We start from the raw sequence: 18,770 nt of genomic DNA on the forward strand, positions 1-18,770 counted from the left end.
GTCTGCGTTTGCCGCGAACGATCGGTTGCTTGTATTTGAAAAGAAACAGAAGACAAAAAAGGAAATTATTCGTTCCCATTCGAGCGTTGTTCAGTCTACGGTTTGGTGAATTTAAAACGAGCTTGTGTACACGTACTCTGCGGAGAACACGAGATATGCTTGGGAATAAATAGAAGTGCACGTTGTAGGAGACCTCCATTGGGACCTCAAAGACACTTTTTGTTCTATTTGGAGACGAATGACGTTGCTCTTGTGAGTGGATAACGAAACGATTGTATGTACATGTGTGTGTGTGTTTCATGGATAGTAGGGTTCGTTCTCATCTGCTGCGTGGAGTTTGTCGTTCGCAGAGAGTTGTTGTTTTCTGTTGACGAGGTGTTGATGAATTTTGGAGGCTGGCATTGAGGATCTCGTGGATCTTCGTTTTTGGAGACAATAATGAACGATAGATCCAGGAGAGATTGTTTCGAATGTAGGATATTTGTATCTCAAGTTTGGCAGGTTTAAGAATAATCACTGTGGTAGGATTGTCTTTGCCCAGGCTCGTTTTATTACTGGAACGATATCGGTCCTAACCTAACCGGTAGTGTCAAAATAATCAAAATAATATTATTATATTATATACCAGCAGTGTGAATATTTTAGTGTTATCAGTGGCAAAATATCAGTATCAAGATTATAGCATCACTAGTGCCAGGATCCTATTAGTATCGAGACTCCAGCATCACCAGTATCGAAATAATAGCAGTGTCAAGATTATAGCAGCAGTAGTATCGGTATACTGTTGGTACCAAGACCCTAGCGTCATCAGTATCAAGATTATAGGATCACTGATGTCAAGGTACTATAAGTATTAAGACTTCAGCACCATCAGTCTCAAGATAATATTAACCATTAACATCAAGATTGACACTGATTGGTACTAATAATTGAAAGGACAGAGATTTCTACCTATACATTTCACTGTGCGCTTTGCAAGTTTATTAAACAAAATCAAACAACACAGTTCCAATCTCTCGCAAAATACAACACATCTACAGAAGAAGCTACGAACGATTTAGCGTATCCTATAAAAAAAAAAAAGAAATGGAAAACAAGTTTACCATACCTTTTCTCCCGACAATCCCATCGAACAATCAACTTTCTCTCCAGACATCACATACATCCACCGCAATTACAACTAAAACTACAATCTCCATTCGAAACTCAGCTGCGCGGCACAGTAGTCGTAGCACAGCGGCACCAGAGTGAGAGAGGAGGACTCCGAAGCGTTATCGTAGTCGAAACGCCGTGGAAAAGGGAGCGGAAAAACTGTTGGAAAAGGTCGTAATTTTTACAGAAAATTGCGACTGCCCGGTTAAATTGTCCTTCCTTTATTTTTCCTCTCCTCTCCTACACACGTATATTTCGTCGTGTGCGCGTGTTTCTTTTTTTCCGCGTCGCGTGTCGGAATTTATGCGAGCCACCGCGGTTGATAACAATGTTGCGGTATAATACGCGGAGGGAAACGTGTCACGTGGCCGGACGTGAATAGAAAGAGAGAAGGAGAAAGAGTTGGGAACCAGTTGGAGCGGATCGCACGCATGTGGCCCGACACGGCATCGATCCGACGCGAATTCACCTTGATTAAATTACCGCCCCCCGACCCTGCACCCATGCCTGCTAATTACCGTCCGATCGAATTAACCGGCTGGAAGGAAAGGGACCGCGGAGAAGGAAGCGTCCTTAACTTGTTGCTTCGAGGAGCTAGCTTTTTCTTAACAGGAACGTCTTTCCCTTGCGCTTCTTCCTTTCTCACGTGTTCCTCTCGCGATTAGAACGATTAGGATACCCAGGACAGCTTTAATCCTTTCAACTGCAAATTCGTTTTTAAATTTGCTTTTCAGCAACTCCCTGTTATTTTCAGAATTGTAAGAAACACGGAAAACTATTTTTCAGAAAGAAAATCTACGACGTAGTTTATTATTTACACTAACGAGAAACACAGACTGTTGCACGGTTTGCACAGACAGACTGACTCGCTTCTGTTTTTTTTTATCAAACGTACGTCTGGGAGTTGATGCAGAAGGGGTGATAAGAGTTCCCTGGAGTAAAGCGGCTCCTTACACTCTACAAGAAAAGTAAAATATTAGTGTACATAATTATTATCGATAGCTAATGGCTAAGTAAGTAAGGTTAGCACCTTGAAAAACCTGCTCAGCAAGGCAGACTGACTCGCTTTTGTTGCTCGCCTCTTATTTATATGATATGTACGTAGGTGTCTCGGGAAAGGTTATTCCAAACGAAACAAAAGTGAATACGTTTACAAATGTGAGAAATCTCCAAACGACATTTGGTTGATAGGAAGGAATTTGAACAATTTTTTTTTTTACTAATTATGCAGTATCGGGGCCTTCGTGGTTAAATAGGAAATCTCGAAGGGAGAATAGAGAGGGAGTGGTTGGCGTAGCGCGCAAAGCCTCGGCTTGCTAAGCCGAAGGTCCCGGGTTCGATTCCCGGTTGGGTCCTTCGAAATTTTTCCCTAGGTTCCTACAATTTTATATTGAAAATAGCATTAAGGGTGATATATATGTGCTCCACTGATCATCTAGGTAAAAAAAAAATAATACATATTTAAATTGGCAATTTAAAAATGACTTGATTCTACCTGTGAATAAAACTGATGTCGAGTCACACTCGACGAGGAGTCTGTAAAGGGTTAGGGCGATGAAGTTGGTGTGTATATAGGGTGGCACGATTTGGAATAAGAGTGGTTTTGTGTGGGAAAAATTGAATTTGGGAATGAAATGTGTCGGTGTGATTGGATGGAAGTAGATGGAAAGTGGGCTAGGGGATGTATATTAACGTATGCGGAGAATGTTAAATGCTGTGTATTCTGTTTCCCGATGTAATAACATTGTGCTTTTAACTGGCTGTGAAACGTCGAATTTCAAATTGCTAATTATATGTATTTTTAATAAGAATTCATCAATTACAAATCGCCGGTAATGAATGAACGCTAGCAATTATTAATTATAAATTATGAATTACGCAATTAGCGATTGTGCGTTTGAAAATTCGCTGGGACATGATCGACGCGAGCGTTTGTTTCTGTTTAAATTTGCTTGCAAATAGGGAGTTTGGGTTGTGTGTTCTGAAATTAAAATCTTTGCGGGTTTGTGTTGCTAGCGGTTCCAAACTTCAGAGTTTTATATTTCAAATCTTCAGGTTTCCAATTTCAAATTTTTCAATTTCTAAATTTCTAAATTTCAAGTACTCCATGGAGAGCTCCACGAAAATATCCGTGAAAAGTTGTAGGGTCCTAAGGCCAGTCCAGAATCGAACCGGGTGGCGAACTTTTCGCCGTTTATCTCTCTCGAATTCGGAGGCGGTAATTATCTTATCAGTCAGGCGGCCGGTCGCAGAAGGGTCCATCGTCGTGGCCCAGAGATTAAAGCTCGATTCACAGAAGCGAGTCACGAACGAAGAAAGGTACGACGACCGTCGTCGAAAAGGGTCAACGCACTCGGCCTGCCAAGCATAACGGAAGTGAGGCCACGGATTTCGAGTAGAACGACCCTGAAAGCGCGCGTGCGACGCGCATCGCGGACTTGCCTCGACTAATTTGCCTTTTCGATCCTCATGTTACACGATCTCTTACGACTTTTAAACCAATTTCTACTTCCTTTCTACCATTCCATCCTTGCAACACCATTTTTTCTCATTTTCAACGTAATTTAACTCTTTCCTCTCATTTTTTACGAATTCATCTTTGCTTCCTCTCTGCTATTTTTCTTCTTGTTTTCCTTTTTTTTATTCGAATAAGAAGATGAAAGGATGGGGAAATAATAGGATTTAATAAGTTTAAAATGCTGTACGGTTTGTGGTTGTAGTCGAGGATTGTGCATTATTATTTTGTTTTCCAAGTATCAGGTTGTCTCAGTTTCAGTTACTTTGCTAGATTGTTACATGATATGACAGAATAACATAGCATGATTTACCGTACCGTGGAAAACGCGTGTCGAACGAAGATTTACGTATCGCATCGCGTTGCTGATTCACTTCCTGAGAATCTTCGTGTCTTCTTGAAACAGCAAATTTGGACTCTGGCCAAGTACCGTTTTTCATCCTTTCGATGCATCTTTTCCACACGTGTATTCTCGAAAAATTGTATATACTTAATGTTCGGGGGAAATTGACTGTCCCGTTTACGGAGTATTTCAAAGTCCAAACGAAATCCTTGCTGGTCCATTAAAATTCTTTAGTTTGTTCGTCGTTATGTCGATGTTCATTTTTCATCGGTGAGTTAAAAGGAATTCTTGGCTGTTTAGCAAATATTCTTCACTGTGGATTAAACATTTCTCATTGTTGAAGTATCACGGTGAAAAAAATTCTTCAGAAATCCTTGAAAAATTGAATCGAAGCCTATTCTGTGCTATTTAATAAAATTTCTTTGGTATGGATCTTAAATTTCTCATTGTTAAACTTTCAGGTCGCACAGAATCCTTAAAAAATTAAAACAGAGTCTGTTCTGTGCTATTCAATAAAATTTCTTCATTATGGATCTTAAATTTCCCATTGTTAAACTTTCAGGTCCGAAAAAATTCTTTAAAAATCTTCAAAAATTAAATTAAAGTCTGTTCTGTGCTATTCAATAAAATTTCTTCATTATGGATCTTAAATTTCCCATTGTTAAACTTTCAGGTCCGAAAAAATTCTTTAAAAATCCTCAAAAATTAAATTAAAGATCTATTTTACGCTATTTAAAAAAATTACCAAATTTCTCATTGTTAAATTTCAAATTCCCCCAAAAAAGCCTCCAAAAATTCCCAAACAATTCTCAAAAAAATATTTCTCACCCTCATTCAACTCATTTCCGCTCCGAATTTTAACTCTCCCCTCCAAAATCTCACCTCCACTCTCCTTTCGCCACCCGAGCAACCAAAAACACACGCTTGAAGCAGCAAAGCAACCGTGTCCACCGAGTCACCGGACACAAGAACATCTGTGAAAAGTGAAAAATCGTTTTATCGCGACGCGGAGGAGAGGGCTGTGTGTCGGGGCAGCAGACGAGATTGACTAGCGAATGAAAACGAGGGATTGGAATGGTCGGTTTTGCGGTGCCGGCCGGCTGACAATGAAATCGAGCCACCGTAAACGAACTAATTGCAGGCACAATAATTATTCCGCGGACCAGGGCCCGTCGTCTGCTCGCGGATTACGAATCGATCGCGGTCGCTGTTATTAACCCTTCTCCACGCTTCTCCATGCTTCACCCCCCTTCCCTGTTTCTCGTGTGTTCGCGGATCGACGAACGATGTTCAAATTTATCGCTGTATTCTCCCTTGTATCGAACAAGCGTGGAAACTTTCGACGTACTCTTCGGTGAAAAAGAGAAAACAGAGTTTTGTATGTGTTAACGCAGCTTCCCGCGCTTCTTGTTGGTTGGAAGGTCGGGTTGGCGTTGTATGTGCCAACTACTTACTGTCGCGATGGTGATCGCGCTTTATTTGTGATGTCGATTGTTGCGGACTGGACCGCACTGGTGTACCAAGATGTCGAGTATCGCGTGTTAGAGCGCTCAAAGTGGTGTCGATTGTTTCTAAGTATATTAGAATCTGCCCGAATGTCGTGAACTGGCTGTATATATCTCTATTCGCCAAAATGGGGAGTTTACCTAGTTGGCAAATCATGGGCCTTTCACCCCCTAGAGCCGCTCTCCTAGGCCCTCGTGCACTCTCCCGTGGCCCGCAGAGTAGGGTGGTGGCAGAGAGGGAGAGACGGTCCCAAACGGGGGTGTCAGCCCCGCGTGGCGATCTTGCCGAAACGTCGACTTTACGGGTTTATGGCATGTTTACCGTTACTGAGCGCGCAGAGGCAAGTACCGGCTTACCATGTGGCCCGCAGAAGTGGAGAATTTCCGCGGCCATCAGGTAATAAGCCGGATTTGCCCTCTGGCTTGAATAGGCTGTTGTTATCAAAAAACTTGTAGAAAAACTTCTCAAAAGTAACGTCGCTTGGAATCCGTGCCATAAACCCCTGTTGGTTAAACAGTATGGAAAGTTGTGTCGAATATATTTGCTTGTGAAATTTCACGATTTTTTCTGCTTTCTTGATTTTAGGGCGGTGACGGATCCGAGGGACGGTAGGAGAGTGGCCTTGAAGAAACTGCCGAACGTCTTTCAGAGCCTCGTGAGCAGCAAACGGGTCTTCAGGGAGCTGAAGATGCTCTGCTTCTTCAAACACGGAAACGTGAGTATTTATGTTTCATTGGTGGAGCTGTTTTGGGGGGTTTAATTTGAAGATAACTGTGTCGAAGGTTAATTTTCATGGGTGGGATGGTAAGATTGGAGCAAAGTAGATGTAACTTTGTCGCTACAGATAGTTTTAGCGTTAATCTGCTGATTCTGTTTGATATCTATGGTAAACATGAAACTCCCGATTTTATATATGTACATTTTATTAGAAAATAAAAAGAATTGTAATTGAAATAGAAATTGTGGAACTCCAGATTTTCTACACATTTGATTAAAAACTTAAAAGAATTACCAAATGTATCAGATAAAATTATTAGCCCTTTCGCGACGGCGGAACCAGCATGCCACTAACGAACGGGTCGTCGTGCCATTAGTGCACACTATGCACATTAAGAGTGTCTCGCGTGTTTTCAAATCTTAGAGGATTTCGTTGGAACAGCAAAGGACTTAAGGGTGTATCGGATAAAGGGAGTGTTGTTGAGGCCTTGTTCCGTATTTTAAAATAAATCTTCACTTTGAGTTGTCGAGGCGCGAGCCAATGCGACGCGCGTAGTGGATGCCGGATATACCCGGCGCTAGCCAGTGTGAAGCATTTAGTGGGTGCCGGATATAACCGGCGCTAGCCAGTGTGAAGCATTTAGTGGGTGCCGGATATAACCGGCGCTAGCCAGTGTGAAGCATTTAGTGGGTGCCGGATATAACCGGCGCTAGCCAGTGTGAAGCATTTAGTGGGTGCCGGATATAACCGGCGCTAGCCAGTGTGAAGCATTTAGTGGGTGCCGGATATAACCGGCGCTAGCCAGTGTGAAGCATTTAGTGGGTGCCGGATATAACCGGCGCTAGCCAGTGTGAAGCATTTAGTGGATGCCGGATATACCCGGCGTTAGCCAGTGTGAAGCATTTAGCGGATGCCGGATATAACCGGCGCTAGTCGCGAAAGGGTTAAAGAGATACTGTGGCAATTATGGAACTCCAGATTTCCTATAAATTTGATTTAAAAAAAAATGAAAGACATCAAGGAATATTTGGAGCAACTGTTTCGTAAATTGATAAGTGGTCAAAGAATTCTACCGTCCCAGAATTTATTATTATTTACTGTAGTAATGTATTATTTCGCTCTCAGCGATAGAGATAACAAGTTCCTACAAAAATTCACGAAATCTCGTGGAATTTCAAAGCAGAACACGCAGCATCGTCGAGGTTTCGTTCTATTTCGATACACTCCACCAAAAATCAGTCGTCTTTCCCTTCCCCCCGAGTCGGCGATTTTCCATAACTCGCTTATCTGTACCGCGGCTCCCCGCTTATCAGCGGTCGAAGGAAAATACAGCCGGCATTTTGTTTTACGAGGGAGATAAGCGCATTATCGTACGGTTTCCGAAGAAACGCGTCGATCTCTCGAACCCAGACGTGTTTGCGACTTCCACGAATTTCGTTTTCGACGAAAATTTCACTGTGGAAAATATTCAGAGAAGAAGGACCCGGAAACGAAATTCCTCGTGCCTTAAATTATGACTTTCTTCTTATATTTATTATATTTTATTATTCTCCGTATTTATTGATATATCTTATATTTATTAGCAATTAACATTACTCGAACGAAAAATAAAAGAATGCAGAGAAATGAAAATTAGACTTTCCATTTCAATTCTCATCTTTTTTCGAGGAAGACAATTTTTTACTACTCGTCGGAGTTCACATTTTATCATTTTACCCCGGTTAATCTTCGCGAAAGAAATTGTTTGTAACATACTCGAGGCTCGAAATTGCCCACTCTGAACTCCTCGTAATTTCTCCGTTTTTTTTTCTCGTTTTCTTCCAGGTCCTCTCAGCCCTGGACATCCTTCAGCCACCGCACCTGGACTTCTTCCAAGAAATGTATCCTTTTCTACACTGTCCACGGCAGCGCCACAGTTGGAACAGGTTTGTCCTTCGGAGAAATCCGAAAACGCTGATTCTTTTACGGCGACCCGTGTTTCCGGAACTTTTGCGCGGTTTCCCGCGGGAGTAACTTTCAACAGAACCGGAGGAATTTTTCGCGGAGAAATATCGCGATACTTAAGGCTCCGTTCTCCTCTGGAAAGAAATCCGAATTACGATCCTGTTGTTTCGTTTTTATCGGGACGCGTAGGAATTTTCGCGAAATTTAGCATAAATAGATAAAAATGATAGGCGAGTTTTAAAAGCGCGTCAACTTTTATCCTCGAAGTTCGACGAAGTTGGAATCTTTTTTCTGATTGAAACAGTAGCTTTAATAAGACAAAAAGGTATCGTTCTTCCTATTGAACAGCGAGCTCTGAATTATTATTCTTCGGTAGTATAATAAAGAAGAACCTTGAGCTACATTTCAAATGAAAGAACACTGTGCTTCCTACGCAATTGGCAAAGTGTACTATACATTTTTATTGAAATCTACCAAGCAAAATAACCTAATATCCTCCAAAGAGATCCTCGAAGGTATTGTTCTTCACAAACAAGAGACACAAAACCTTTGGTGTTATTCTGAAAGAAAGAACCACCCTGTTACACTCTCTGCAATTCGTAAAGTATACCTCTCATTACCGTCGACATCTTTCGAAAATAAAAAAACGATCAACTGTTCTTCTAAAAGATAAATCCTCGAGAATGACCTTCCATACACCACAGTTTCCTGTAATTTACAAGCTTTCCTTTCAGACATTGTCTTCACGTTCGATCTGAAACAGAAGTAAGAAGGAAAAATGCGGAATGAAAAGATCGAGAGATCGAATCACGCGAAGTGGAGGATCCAGGAGGGTCCTCGAGCGTTTAACCCGTCCCCCGTGGATTTTTCGATTGGCGCGGAAGTCAGCCGCACGCAACGCTCGTCTGAAGCGACGCGGAAACTTTTAATCGAGCCAGCTTCGTGGCAGGCAGCAATTAAAAGCGTAGGCGGAGAGAGAGAGGGTTTGTGTGTGATCGAGAAGCAATTGGCAGAGATCGACTTGGGTCGTTCGATCGCTTAGAGAAATCTTCCCTGTGAACGATCGCCGCTCGGTAAACCGACGTTTTCCGTTTTCTACCTCCTTCGTTTTGTCTTGTTTTATTTCAAAGAGAGAGCGAGAGAATTTGTCTTTGTTGTTCCTTCCGTTTTTTCCTACAGTCGGACACAACGGGAACGATAATAACGGGCGAGTACAAAGGGAAAGAAATGGCGGGAAGAGACTTGGGGTGGCTAGAGGGAATATTATATGGGGTGTCTGGTAACGATGCTGCCAGAGATGGACGGTCTCTTTCGACGCGATATTCTAGCTGGAGATTTGATCGACGGTTTTGTTTGCCTGCGTTGGGCTTTTTCCTCGTGGTTTTCCCCTTTTTTTTTTTTTTCGTTTAATACTTGCTGATGGAAGTTTCATCCCTTCAGGATTTCCAGGTGTATCCGTGTGGTTTTACCTTTGGTATTAACCTAAGTTCCTTGCTTAGTGTCTTTTTAATTTAGTTTTTTTCTTCTCCAAGTCAGCTTTTGTCCTTTTGCTCTTGTAATACTACTTCTTTTACCTTTTACTTTCTCTCTCTTGAATTTGTAATATAGGTGCGATAGGTTGTTCGTCGTATCCTTGTAAATGTATGAAGAGTATTAATGTTTCATTTTTTTTTTTGTTTTTTTTTCGTTTATGTGTCGTATAATATTGTAGCGATTGATGAGACGCAATCTCCGAGCCCCAATCAGCGTGTAAATTATTTATAATGATATAATAATTCCGAAAGAGAAGAGGGCGGTCACCCATCCTTGTCGGTGCCGCGACAAGTGAAGCTGCACTTTAATGATCGACGAGTAGCCACCGTGCCCAACATGACCAACTACTCTAACCTGTTATCAAGCGATATAAGAGTTAATCCTCTTTGATACTCGATACCAGCTAATTTTATACAATGAATAAATATTAAACAACTAAATTTCCTTCCTCTTCGACCGATACAAATTACTAATCGTTAATTTAAAAAATACGTTCCCAATTCGAACACTAACTTTTCACTCGGACCAATTAAAATTCCACACAGATAACCAGTCTTCGAGTCTGAATCCCGAGTAAAATCGAAAGTTCGAAGACGAGCAAAAGGCTAGCTTTAGTAGATCTCCCTGCTGTTAAGAATCGACCGAAGGGAATAACGACGAATCGGCGTAGAAAACCTCGTGATTTTCTGACAGCAGTCGACGGTGACCGTCTCTGGAAAGGTCGCGTTCTCCCGTCGAAACGAAATTAAGCGACGAACTTGCCCTACGGAGGAACGGACACGTGTAGGAGAGAGGAGGTAACCCAATAAATCTCGAGGCTCCGTTCTCGCGTTACGAACACCGGAAGATCAATAACGGTTGCCGTGCCTCGTCACGTTCCATGTGAAGGGAAAAGCTTAATTTCACGGTGAAACCCCCCTCTCTCTCTCTTTCTGGCTCCACCCATTTTTCCGAACACAAATTGTAGTCCATTGGAATCACTAGAACTTACGTTAAATTTGAAGGGAAAAGGAAAGAAGGTTTAGCAGTAACACTAAAGTCACGCTACATCTATTTAAAATTGCAGAAAAGTGTCGATAGTTTTAATCTTTGCTTTGTAAATAGAAATCAGGCTGGAGTCATAGATCATGGCCAAGGTGCGACGAAAATAGATAAATCAGCAATAAAAGTTAATTTTATTCTAGCTGTGATTTTAATTTAGAAAATCTGGGGATTGTCAAATCTTAAAAATTTACAGTATTCTAACTTTAATCAAATAACTCTTGGATGCATAATCGCCAAAAAGAAGTTTTGAATTTGGAAATTTGGAAAAATTACAAATCTGGGAATTGTCAAATCTCAAGAGTTTACAATATTTTAGCTTTAATTAAATATCTACCATTGGCTGTATAATGAGAAAAAGAAATCGTAACGCAGGAAAATTGGAAATTTTGAAAAATTAAAAAGTCCGAGGATTGTCAAATCTCAAGAATTTACAATATTTTAGCTTTAATTAAATAACTACTCTTGGATGCATAATCGCTAAAAAGAAATCTCGAAGCAGAAAAATTAAAAATCTGAGGATTGTCAAATCTTAAGAATTCGCAATATTTTAGCATTAATTGGTTGTACGAGGAAAGGAATCGTAAAGCAGGAAAACCGGAAATTTCATTACCAACCCGAGTCCTCCTGTAAATTTTTCCAAAGCAAACGGACGAAATTGTAACGAGAAGGTTACGCTTCTCTCGCACACAGTGGTCCCAAGTAGAATTCCGTGTTTCTTTCCACACCGTGAAAATCATGATCAGTGACGAATAAGAGAACAAAGCGTCGACACACGTTCGTGACCTCCGCGGTTTCGTAACGATCGCGTAACGAAAAGTGACGCGCACAGTTGAGAACAAACGGTGCTGGAACGTAACCAGCGAGAGAGCAGCAATCTGCGCGTAACACCGGCCCAGCCTCTTTCGCAACGTCGTCGCTGGCCTACGAGAGAGGAAGTCCTGAACGATCCTTCTCCGGAAAGAAATTTCAGGCGAACGTGGCTGAGATTCGAAGGAGACGTTTGACGAGTCCGTTTCACGATCTCGGAGATTGTCCCTTTAGAGGCTGTTTCACTGCCGTCAGATTTCTTCTTTAGATCCTCGCTCCGAGATTCGAAGGATGTATCGTACAGGTATGATGTCGTCTAAATTATTTTCTACCGTGTGAACATTTTTTTACCGTCTTAGCATTACAGGATTAAGAACGGAGGACTGCATGTCGTATCGAAATACTGATTAGTTGTACAACGCATAATTAGGAGACTACTTCAAGTTCTTTTATAAAACAATCATTTGAAAGTTATATTCGAGGAAAATATACGTACACGAGTTCGTGATTTTGTTACTTAGAAAAGTGTGAGCTTGTCGGTTTTGTGAAGGCATCTCTGTCGGTATTAAAGGGTTAAGAAAATCTTGACTTTTTTTTAGAAATTGTTGGTGTCAATTTTTAGCTAATTTTGAAGAGTGTAATATTAGATCGCACTTTGATTATTTCTGTGATGGTTTCTATTTGGTCAAAATTTGCGTTATTGGTATTAATGGACTTTTTTTGTTAACTACTATATTTTCATAATAATTAGTGTCGATAAATTTCGAAATGATTCAGCTGAATTGTGGTCTACTTTAAATTTACATAGGAAAAGTGTCCTAAATTCCTTCAGGAACAGCATACTGTTCACGTAGAATAGTTAAAGAACCACAAAAAAGAATTCCAAAAATTCCTAAAATTTGTAGAAATATTCTTAGTCAAAGTTTCATAGTAAAATCATCAATTAACCCCTTAACGTATTATTTCTTTTCCTGTCAGTGCCTCTAAGCGTCAGCTACTTGCCCTTCTAGCACAATATTAATCTTTTCGCTACGGCGCGCTTGTGACAAAATATGATCGCTATGAACGGAGCGCATTACTGACTAGTCGACACTGAGGTACATTTCATATCTGATTTTTGTTTCCCATATGTTTCCAATATCTGTCTTATAAGATTTAAATGAAATTTGGCAAACGATAATTTTGTCGCAAAAACAAAAAAGAAAGAAAAGTATATATATGGTATGAACGTACATGTACGCTCTTTGTACCCGAGCGCCCACTTTTCGAGAGCGTATATATACGCTCTTCGTATATGAATGTTCATTCTTCGAGGGCGTATATATACGCCCTTCGGAGCGAAAGGGTTAAAGCCTGAGCGCCGGCAACGTATCGGCCACTGAAAGCCCAAACGCCGGCCTCTTTCGCTTGTTTCGATAGAGAGTCAGCAATATACTCATTAATAATTTCACTCATATAAAAATCATTTCAGTCCACCCTAAAAATCACCCAACAATTCCACCTTCCTACACCGAATGAAAACAGGAATTTTCATATCCCAGTCACCGCAAAACACAGGAGAACCCGTGGCGACGATTTTTCCAAGCTCCGTGAGAACAAAGTCAATCTGAGAATCCTCGTTCCGAGGAAAATCCCGGGCTTAATCTCCGTGCAGTTAGAAAATGCGGCGATGGTCCGGCGGTCGGTAGGAATCGGGCAGAGTCAGACGGCGTCCAAAGTGGCCGAATGATCGATCGATCGATCAACGAGAGACCGATAGTCGATGCCCCTTAAGTGAACGGGATCGCGCGCGGCTCTGCTGCGAGAGTTAATCTCGACGAAGGCAGCTCGATAAATCAGCCTTCTCTATCCTTCTCTCTCTCTCTCTTCCCACCTTTCTCTCTCTTACTTTCTTTTTGTATATAAATACGGATCGCCTGCTTTTTTTTCTTCTTCATTTCTTCCCTCGTTATTACTCCAGCGAGAAGAGACAACTTCTTGAAGCTTCTTCTTCTCTCCTTTCGCCAGTTTCTTCGATCTTTTCGAACTTCAATTCGCCTGGATCCACCGTGACAGCGTAAATCATCGTTGGCAATGACGACTGTTACCAAGGACCGCTCTTGCTTGCTTGCTTATTTCGTTTCGTTCTGTTTCTTCTTCTTCGCTGCTTCAAGCTTCTTCGGAGTTTCTTTTTCCGTGCTGTTATCTCTGTTCCGTGAGTGTGTTGAAACGACTGGTTGTCTCGGTTGTCGTCTTCCAATGGGATTATGTCGCGTACACGAGCCACGTCCAGCGGTGCATGCACCGCTGCGAACCTGATGAGACAAGACGCGATGGCTCGATTTACTTGCTACCAGCTTCCTCGCGGACTTTACTCTCTCTTCGTCCTCTATGGACCACCTGTTTCACGCTGCCCGCGCCTGATCGATTCGCAAGAGGATTACGTTTTTATTTTCCTTTGAATTCTTTCGTTTTTCTTTTTCTTCGGTGTTGTTTTTGTTATCTTGCTTCGTTTGCTTTTTTTTTGAGGATTTTTGTTGGGTTTAGTTGGATTGGATGGAAGGTGGAGATTGTTTTGGGGAGATCGATGTTCAAGGTGGAGTTTTTGACGGTTGTAAGAGAAGTGATGTGGAGTGATGGAGTTGGTTAAGATGGTTGGGAATTGGAGAAGTAACCTTGCTTGGGTAATTGATTCTTATCGCACAATGGGTTTGATGAAGTAAGATGTTCTTCAATGGAGGAGATTACTTGGACGTAGAATTGCGGTGAGGTGTGTCGTAAAAACATTGACGAATTCGAATTCAGAATTCGAACACGATGGTCAAAGTTCCAATTCAGAATTGAACGTTCAAATGAGATGTTCAAAATTTCAATTCCGAATTCAAGCACGATGTTCAAAATTCCAATTCAGAATTGAACATTCAAACGAGATATTCAACATTCGAACATGATGTTTAAAATTTCAATTCAGAATTGAACGTTCAAACGAGATGTTCAAAATTCCAATGCAGAATTCAAGCACGATGGTCAAAATTTCAGTTCAGAGTTCAACATTCGAATACATTGTTCAGAATTCCAATTCAGAATTCAATATTCAAACGAGATGTTCAAAATTCCAATGCAGAATTCAAGCACGATGGTCAAAATTCCAATTCAGAGTCCAACATTGAAACGAGATGTTCGACATTCGAATACAATGTTCAAAATTCCAATTCAGAATTGAACGTTCAAACGAGATGTTCAAAATTCCAATGCAGAATTCAAGCACGATGGTCAAAATTTCAGTTCAGAGTTCAACATTCGAATACAATGTTCAGAATTCCAATTCAGAATTCATTATTCAAACGAGATGTTCAAAATTCCAATGCAGAATTCAAACACGATGTTCAAAATTCCAATTCAGAATTCAATATTGAAACGAGAAGTTCAGAATAGAAAATTATTCAATTTTAACCTGAAACTCCAAACTCACGTGGAAACTTGGAACCGAAGCTGAAATTCAAAGTGAATTTCAAGTGGAAACTTCAATTACGCGAAGCAACTATCCACAGGCAAGCTGTTAATTATTTTCCCACAGAAAGATTCGCGTGACAAACGTCGAAGAGAGAATCGCGAAAGAAAATCGAGCGATAACTTGGCAAGTTTTGACTCCATTAGCTCTATTGCTCGTTGAAACGAGACTGTGTTTGCGCCTGGATCGATTCTAATTCCATCTACATGGAAAATTCAACGTCTCTCTCTCGCTCTCTGTGTTGATCGACTGGAGGGAAGTTCGCGTAGTGAGTTGAACTTCGCTGAAAGCGACTGCCTAATTTCTAATTAAAGAGCCCGACTAACCACCGTCTCGCAGACGATACGCTAACGAGATTACCGGTTAATACAGTGGCCCGCGACTGCGTGTTATCGAATCCTTCGTTGCTTCAATCGAAGCGGCGTGAATTAACGGCGAAGTTTCGATGTGAACGCCTCTGGTTGGCTCGAAAGTGAAAATTTCCCCTCTTGCTATTCTAACAAGCCTAATACCTCGGAAACAAACGCGAATTTCTCGAATTCTCCAATTTCTGAGGACACTCAGAAACGAGAATTTCCAATAATTTATCAATTTCACTTCTCCAATTATACATTTCTTGCGATTTAACAGAAATTCCATATTTCTTAACCCTTTCGTCGCTATCGACATCATTTGACTTACTTTCACCTCTCATTTTTCGCACACTTCCATTTAAATTTGAAATCGACGTCGATCTCGATATCCACAGCTATAATTCTCGTTGTACCGCAGAAGTAAATAATCAGCACAGTGTTTTAAATGTCGAAATGCCTCTGTATCGCTAATGGTACACCGGAGAAACCGATTTCTTAGTTAGATTACCGGGGAACTATGGCCCAGATCGCGTTATTGCGGCCCGGGACGGGCTCGATCTCATCTGCATAAATCGAAAATTCGATGGCTCGTCTCCACGGGGAGGCAGCTATATGCTCCTCCAAGACGCCGCCTAATTTCTGATTAAGGACTGGCTTGATTGGATGAATACATATCGGGGGAGACCGTCGTTTGCGAAAGACAAATATGAATTACTGATTTCACACTAGCAAAGCGGCAATGCAGTCGATTTCACGATGATTATGCCCTCCTCTTGCCAATTCACCCGATTTCGTGTTCGATCCATTAAGAAAGCCTTCGCTGATTGAGCAGTCTTGAAGAAAGTACCTCTCGATGCCTATCAAAAATCAAAATTCTCTGGAATCTTCCTTTTCTCCGTCGAATTGCTTATTTTTAAGAGAAGCGTAATTGAGTACTGCTTCACAAGCTTTTGTTTGGAGGCTGCAAAAAGACACCGGCCGATTATTGAGAGGATACGAGCACGTTCTGCCCTCATAAGGTGTCTCCACTCTACAATATTTAGCGAAGAACTTGAACAAAAGGTCCAGACGTGTCGTCGTGATCGATATCAATCCCACCCTCGACGATACGGGCAGACGCAACGCAACCTCCGAATACGGGTTCTCCAAGGCCTCACGCATCGGCCGTAACAGAAAAACACTGAAGCTCTAGCCCAGGCATGGGCAACCTTTCCTAGTTCGGGGGCCAATTTATCATTCTGTCTCCGAATCAAGGGCCGGACCGAATTATTAAATAACGTGAATTAACTGTAAACGGAATTATTTGAGGCTACCCGGTGTAAGCCGTGTCCAAAAGAATTTACATTCGCCAGCATTGCAGCTAGCTTCATCAGGGTCTGGAGACGTACTGGTAATGATCAGCCTCAAATAATTCCACTCGTATCAATCCGGGCCGTGAAAGTCTCAACACTATCATAATATTAAACGAATTGAAAGATAAATTTGACAATGTAACGAACGACGTAACAACTTAATGCGAAGATTGAAGACGAACTTCGCTGAAATAGATCAGGGCTTGCCCATAGGTGCTTTCACCCTTTCGATACGGGTGACTATAGTCAAAACAAACAATTTTTGAAATCTGAATGTTTTCAAATTACATTTTTGGAATCGACGTGGTGTCAAATAATTACTCGGAGGTTGGGTAACCAACCATTTATTCGCGACAATTTAACACTTAATCTAATTTTAGGCACAAGTGACACGATGTGCGTAGCTGGATTCTTCGCGACAAAAAGCCTCGTGTCTTTTTCGGGGCTCCTTTAAATAGCCTCCTTTTCCCTGGGAAAGTCGCAGGAAGTGGGGGCGCGGTCCACATTGCCATGGCAGTACTCTTGCCCCCGAGGACGAAGAAATCCAGAGATGTTTTGAAAACATCTCTCGACTGTTCGCCTCGAGGGCCAAGAGCCGCCAGGCCTAGGTAATATGCCGTCCTGTGTCTACTCCGCGATCAAATATACGCTCGCGTTGTAATTGAGCCCTAGTCGAACCTTCTTCGCGACGACCTACACCTTACAGCTGTAAGGAGAGGGTTAAAACCCAGAGTTAACACCTCGCGACCACCTTGAACACACGCTAAATAAACTACCTTCTAACTGTTTCCGAATCAATCACTAGTTAACTCATGTTCCCTATTTGCCAGGGTATAATTCACCAGGCGGCGTGGTTCATGTTTCGGTCGAGCAAACATTCTCAAACCTGCCCTCCCCGTTGCAACAATCTAACCCGGGCCATCGTGGTGAAAAATGTGGAGAAAATGGCGAAACCACGATTCACCCTCGAAATTCAAGCTGCACAGTGCACAATCCAGCCAAACCTCAGTTCCACCCTCTGTGTTCTCTGTTAGTCAGTGTGGATCCTATCATTCGAGCAGCTAGCCATAGAAATCGATCGATCGATCTCTCTCTCTCGCTTTGAGGAGTAGTAGGAGGAGGAGGAAGTTATATTATCAGTCGCGCAACAGTGTAAACGGACTGGAGCAAACCAGAGTATACTGTGGAGGAGGGACGTGGAGGAGGGTGGTAATGGTACGCTATCGAGCTATCAATAGCGGTGCGGTGCACGCATTAATAATCCATGATTGCCATCGAGCAATTCCGAGCTCTGTGGCCCGGTCGCCATGCTGTATTCACGCGGACCAAGGGTCCAGGACGTCTGGCGGTGGGCAACAGGGATGGACCACCACCTCTATTCCCCTTCTCCGTGAACACGGCGGTAGTACGGTTGCACGGTGAAAGCGAGCTAATCGAGCGGGATCCTTAATTAGGAATTAGGCGACGGCGGCTCTCCACGCAGTGGAATCGCGACACCCCAACTGCACCCGCGAGAGCTGAATTGTCGGGAGTGGAGAGAGGAGACGGAGGTGAGGCTGGGGGTGAGATGTCGCGACTCAGGGGGGTGGCGATGTGGGTTGGTTGTTGTGGTGGAGATAGGTGGGCTAAGAGTGTCTTTTCCTTTTGGGAGGAAATTTCGGGAGGGTGAAGTTTGGGGTGAATTGAGTTTGGAAGGGATGAAGTATGAAATGAGACTGGGATGGTGCTCTTTTGATGTTTGCAACAGTGGAAATAGATAGTGGAAGGTGTGAGATTAGGAAAGGGCTAAGTCTGAGATGAATAGAATTTTGAAGGGATGAAATATGAAATGAAAGTGGGATGGTGATCTTTTGATGGTTGTAATTGAAGAGATAGGTGGTCGAAGAGTACCTTTTCTTTTCGGAGGAAATTTAGAGAGGGTGCAGTTTGAGATGAGCGGAGTTTGGAAGGGACGAAGTATAAAATGGGAGAGGAATAATGCTCTTTCGATATTTGCAACAGTGGAAATAGATA

At 42.1% G+C, this 18,770-nt stretch overlaps 1 protein-coding gene across 1 annotated transcript in view; it reads left to right on the plus strand.

Moving 5' to 3' along the window:
• Positions 1-238: 238 nt before the first annotated feature.
• LOC108570825 (serine/threonine-protein kinase NLK) overlaps positions 239-18,770 on the plus strand; it is a 102,798-nt gene continuing 84,266 nt past the window's right edge. The window contains exons 1-4 of the mRNA XM_017932747.1: positions 239-252; positions 629-841; positions 6,102-6,231; positions 8,059-8,114. Coding sequence (XP_017788236.1) covers positions 239-252; positions 629-841; positions 6,102-6,231; positions 8,059-8,114 — 413 coding nt within the window. The remainder of the gene's footprint in view (positions 253-628; positions 842-6,101; positions 6,232-8,058; positions 8,115-18,770) is intronic.

This window comes from Habropoda laboriosa, unplaced genomic scaffold (genome assembly GCF_001263275.1).
Source record: "Habropoda laboriosa isolate 0110345459 unplaced genomic scaffold, ASM126327v1 scaffold15, whole genome shotgun sequence".
NCBI lineage: Eukaryota > Metazoa > Arthropoda > Insecta > Hymenoptera > Apidae > Habropoda > Habropoda laboriosa.